General features: G+C 40.2%; 1 protein-coding gene across 2 annotated transcripts in view; it reads left to right on the plus strand.

Annotated features, from left to right (window-relative positions):
• Nucleotides 1-404: 404 nt before the first annotated feature.
• Nucleotides 405-4,281, plus strand: part of LOC109544820 — a 57,582-nt gene continuing 53,705 nt past the window's right edge. For both annotated transcript variants that reach the window (XR_002172612.2, XM_019915172.2), the window contains exon 1: nt 405-607. Coding sequence is in view for 1 of the 2 variants with exons in the window: in XM_019915172.2 (XP_019770731.2) it covers nt 556-607 (52 nt within the window). In the remaining variant the exon portion in view is untranslated. The remainder of the gene's footprint in view (nt 608-4,281) is intronic.

Genomic DNA, 4,281 nt, shown 5'->3' on the forward strand with positions numbered 1-4,281 from the left:
TCTAGATATACTTATCCACTTAGAGACTGTTAAAAGAAAAATTGTCTTATTATTTTTCGGCTGTGATCTTGCACCATCCAAGACGGATTCTCTGTTGCCCAATATCGACAATTTTGTCGGTTTAAACAACCATTCAAACTTCAGTAGCTTCATCAGAAAAAAATAACGTTTTCTGCAAAAGTATTTTCCAGATTGCCCATACTTTGCGTGTTCAAATAACTCTTGCGCTGAAATAACATTGCAGGGATGATTTTCGTGCTTTTGAACAGATGCTTGTTTGCGGCAAGTTGGCGCAATTTTCAAACAACGAAAACCCGAACTGAAGCGAGGGGGTGGTTTAGGCGCGGCGCCCACCATGCGCCGGTTTTCCTCGAATAATCAAACGAAAAGTTGGGCGCAGCTGAGCGCAGTTCAGTACAGTTCAGCGTGCGGATGGATGATGTAGAAGTCGCCCGACCATCAGGTCAGCCTTTCGAAAAGATCGCCGGTGTTTTTTAATTTTTTCGTGAAATGTGACATTGATGTTCGAGTGTTAGTTCTCCATCGGAAGGGTTGATGAATATGTCCGACGCTGCCACTCAAGATGATACTTGGGAGGATTTTTTTGGTAAGTCCGCTTGAACGCGATTTACTTGCGAAGGCCCTTTAGTAAGTAGCTGGAAGGCAAAAGCAGAAGTTGGTGATTTTGAGCTTTTTTTTTAGTTTGAATCAGTGGGCGTATGAAAATGAAATAAGCAAGTTTGATAATAAATCGCTGAACAGAAATGAAAAATTGACTCGAAAACGGCTAAAAATACTCCAGATTTTCAAAGAAAATTTCAAACTATAGTAAATATTACGCCAGCAGGCTCAGACACCGGGGATAAAACTATTTATAACTAGTCAAGCGCCGATTTGAGAGTGTTTCACTGAAAACTGCCATAAATCTTCGCATCTCAAGAGGTTTGTTGCTCACCACTTTCATTTTCCATCAGTTTAACCGGCCAACTTTATTAGAACCAACATGCCAGATTTGCTGGAAAAAGCAAACTAGCTTCTTCTCGTCCACAATCCCTTGTTAAGATTATGATGCGGTTATTCGTTTCAACAAACCGATTAAACCACCAAAGCAACATGTTGGAGTGGTTTTTGACGACGGATGGTCGGGCCTGGCTTTTTTCGCCAACCACTTTCGATATTGCCACGTTCATATATGGATGTGTGCTCCCAATTCCAGGGCATGAAAGAACGCAACAGTTTTTTTGCGGTTCCGGCCGCCTAATTGAATGTGGTCAATTAATTTTTTAAATTTACCGGCCGACATGCCCGGCAATTAAATCGAACGGTTCTTGGAGGCATCACATAAAAATGTGATTTTCGCCAGCCCATTTGCACGCACATGCAGGAAATTTTGCAATGTTTGATCAGCTGGCGTGCATGGAGCACTGAAGTGTTGCAACTAACCAAAGTCTGCWTAGACTGGATTCAATACGCCAATATTGCAAAACTAATTGAAACTGCAGCATTTGCAACTCAGTGTCTCACYCAGTAGTTGAGCTTCCACTCAATTCAGATTGAACCGAACTATTCGCAAGTCTTTAAGCTCCTAAAGTTAAAAATGTATCTCCTATTCTTAAAAGCAGTTCGAACAGCGCTTACTRAGAGGAATTGCTCAAGATATCAGATGATGTGGCTGCAAAGCAAGAAGAGCTACAAAATATAAGAAGAAACAATTTTGTTTGGGATCTRTGYACTTTGTTAGACAATTTAAGCAATTGTTCAGGTTTTAAGCATTTTCAGCAAGGCATTTGTATGTACAATTATTTATTTTGAAAYCTGTATTYGTATCTCTTCTCTTTCTTGAATGAATGAATGAACGAAATTTCATGAATGAATGAAAASAGCAACTGAAAAAATTGGGCTTTTGCCCTGAAAATTTCTCCTGACATTGGAGGACTAAAATTTTGCTCCCTTGTATATTATGTTTGAGCACCCCATACTCATTCCCCTCGAGCCTCCTCCGGATTGATCATTTCCAATCAATCAACACTCAAACATCCACCAACTGCAGCTGAAAAACTTCGCTCACTTTCAAACGAAAGGTTCAGAGAATGCAAGCAGGAAGGTTTCGGATTAATGTCGAAAATTCCTCCATAATCAAGTGGAACTTGAGGCACAGAAGAAATGAAAACAATGACACCAGGCCTACTGCAGTTTCGTTAATCAGAAATGCAGGATGCCCTTGGCCTTGCGTAATGCGGTGATCGGAATAATAACCAGCAAAGTACAGAGAAACGAGTCGATTGAACTGGTGCGACCAGTTTAATTAGCTGAAAAAATGCAGGGCGACACGTTAATAACGCGAAAAACGCGTTCCGATCGTGGTAGTTGAGAAATTTCAATCATCCTAGCCGGCCTGGTGCATAGCAATATAATGTACAACTCTGGTCAACTGATTTTTTTGTCTCCCAAGTCCAAAACCATCGCCCACTTGATGAACTTGATGGGTTCTTCACATGTCGCACAATGCTCTAACTGTAAAACTATCGATGAAGATTATGTTAATAGAAGAAGAGTGTCCAAGGCGCGAAACTTGGACAACCGAATAGGGATTTATGGACGAAGATAAATCCTGCCTGCCTACTCGCTGCTGGCGCCCATAAAACCATCATGGGCAGCTGTCATGGATTTGGTCATTTTTTACAGTTAAACAAAGCGCGAAAGGAGGCCTTGAGTGCACAAGTGCTGAGCAACAATCGAATGTCGCGTGTCAGCCAGGACTCGTTTATGTCAATTGTTTCCACTGACCATATGGGCCTTATGCCTACCTAGAGTGCGAGATTTACACGACATCTGCACTAATATCCTTCCTTTGCCATTGGGCAGGAGAACAAGTAAATTTTGCCCAGTCCTCATAGTTGCCATTCGTAGCGGAAATACTGCAAATGCCCTGAAGATGGTGGACCGTTCAAACTTTCCTGCTATATAAAGCCAACTGTGCTCTATCCAATGGAGCAAAGTTCTGATCTTTTTCTTGCGTCGTTTTTGAGAAAGATTTTTTTAAATTTTTGTTGACACGATTGTGGCGAGATTGATTCTCCCCCAGGCCTGAGATTTTCTTGAAAATTTCCCGAGAATGGTCGACTGCTGAAACTTTCCTCGTGGATAAACAAAGTTGCGCTCCATTCAATGCAGTCAAGCTCTAATCCGTACCTTTTTTTCGATAARGAAAAATAYWTTTTTTAAATTTGGSTGACRCRATTKTGGCCATTGTGAYTCTTCCTCTAGCTTGATATTTTGCCAGAAATACCCTGAAGATGGTCGACAGCTGAAAGTTTCYAAATTCACAAACAAAATCATGCTCTATCGGCGCCATTCCAAACCAAATCCTACTCACAGGAGGTTTTCTGSAATWAATTTTTTTATGTTTGAGATGTAAAGTTCCTGAAGATGGTGGTGCACTGAAACGTTTTGGTTCCATAAGGAACCAATTCTCTCAATCAGGCCTGAGATTTGATTGCAGCTGCCCTGAAGATGGTGGACTCCTGACACTTTGCATCTCCACAGAGACAATTGTGCAGTATCAGCTCCAATAAAACGCAAATAAAACACACGTAGGTTTTTTGAGAAATTTATTTTCTAAAATTTGGTGTCGCCATTGACCATCTGAAATTTTCGTCTAACTATGAAACTATGAAGCTATGAAACTTTAAAACCTTTAAAACTCCCTGAACCCATAGAGAAAGTCGTTCTCTATCTATATCTATTACGAAACCAGGTGAAACTCTAGTTCTCTCTACCAAATAACGCAATTTAAAGAATTTAGTGAGCACCATTCCTTATAGCCAAACTGATGCTCACTTGAATGTGGAATGTTTTTTGCAAAACTTCTAAACTCGTTAAACTTTTAGGGCCTCAATCCAACGCAAAAGACCCCAGATCTCTATCTTGCTCTGTTGTTGAGAAGTAAATTTTTGAAATTTGGTGAGGATCATTTTGGGCAATTTTGGCATTTCGTTTCAAATTTTTTTTACAAATTCTCTGAGGATGGAGAAGAACTGAAACTGTGAGAGCTTTTAGATACATTAGAGCTCTACCAGCGAAAATAAATTCAAATCAGAATTCAGTACAGTTTTGGAGAAATAAATTTTAAACCCTTACCTGCTTAACCGGCCTGTGATTTTTTACCAAATTCTGCCGACATTTTGAAGCCAATAAAACGGTTAAGCCACAAAGAGAAAAGTATTCTCTATCCAAGGCAGAAATGCTGAAATTTGCAAGTCGCTTGGTTTTCGAGAAATA

This window comes from Dendroctonus ponderosae, unplaced genomic scaffold, assembly GCF_020466585.1.
Source record: "Dendroctonus ponderosae isolate FM_Combo_2020 unplaced genomic scaffold, Dpon_F_20191213v2 Dpon_F_20191213_8, whole genome shotgun sequence".
Lineage (NCBI taxonomy): Eukaryota > Metazoa > Arthropoda > Insecta > Coleoptera > Curculionidae > Dendroctonus > Dendroctonus ponderosae.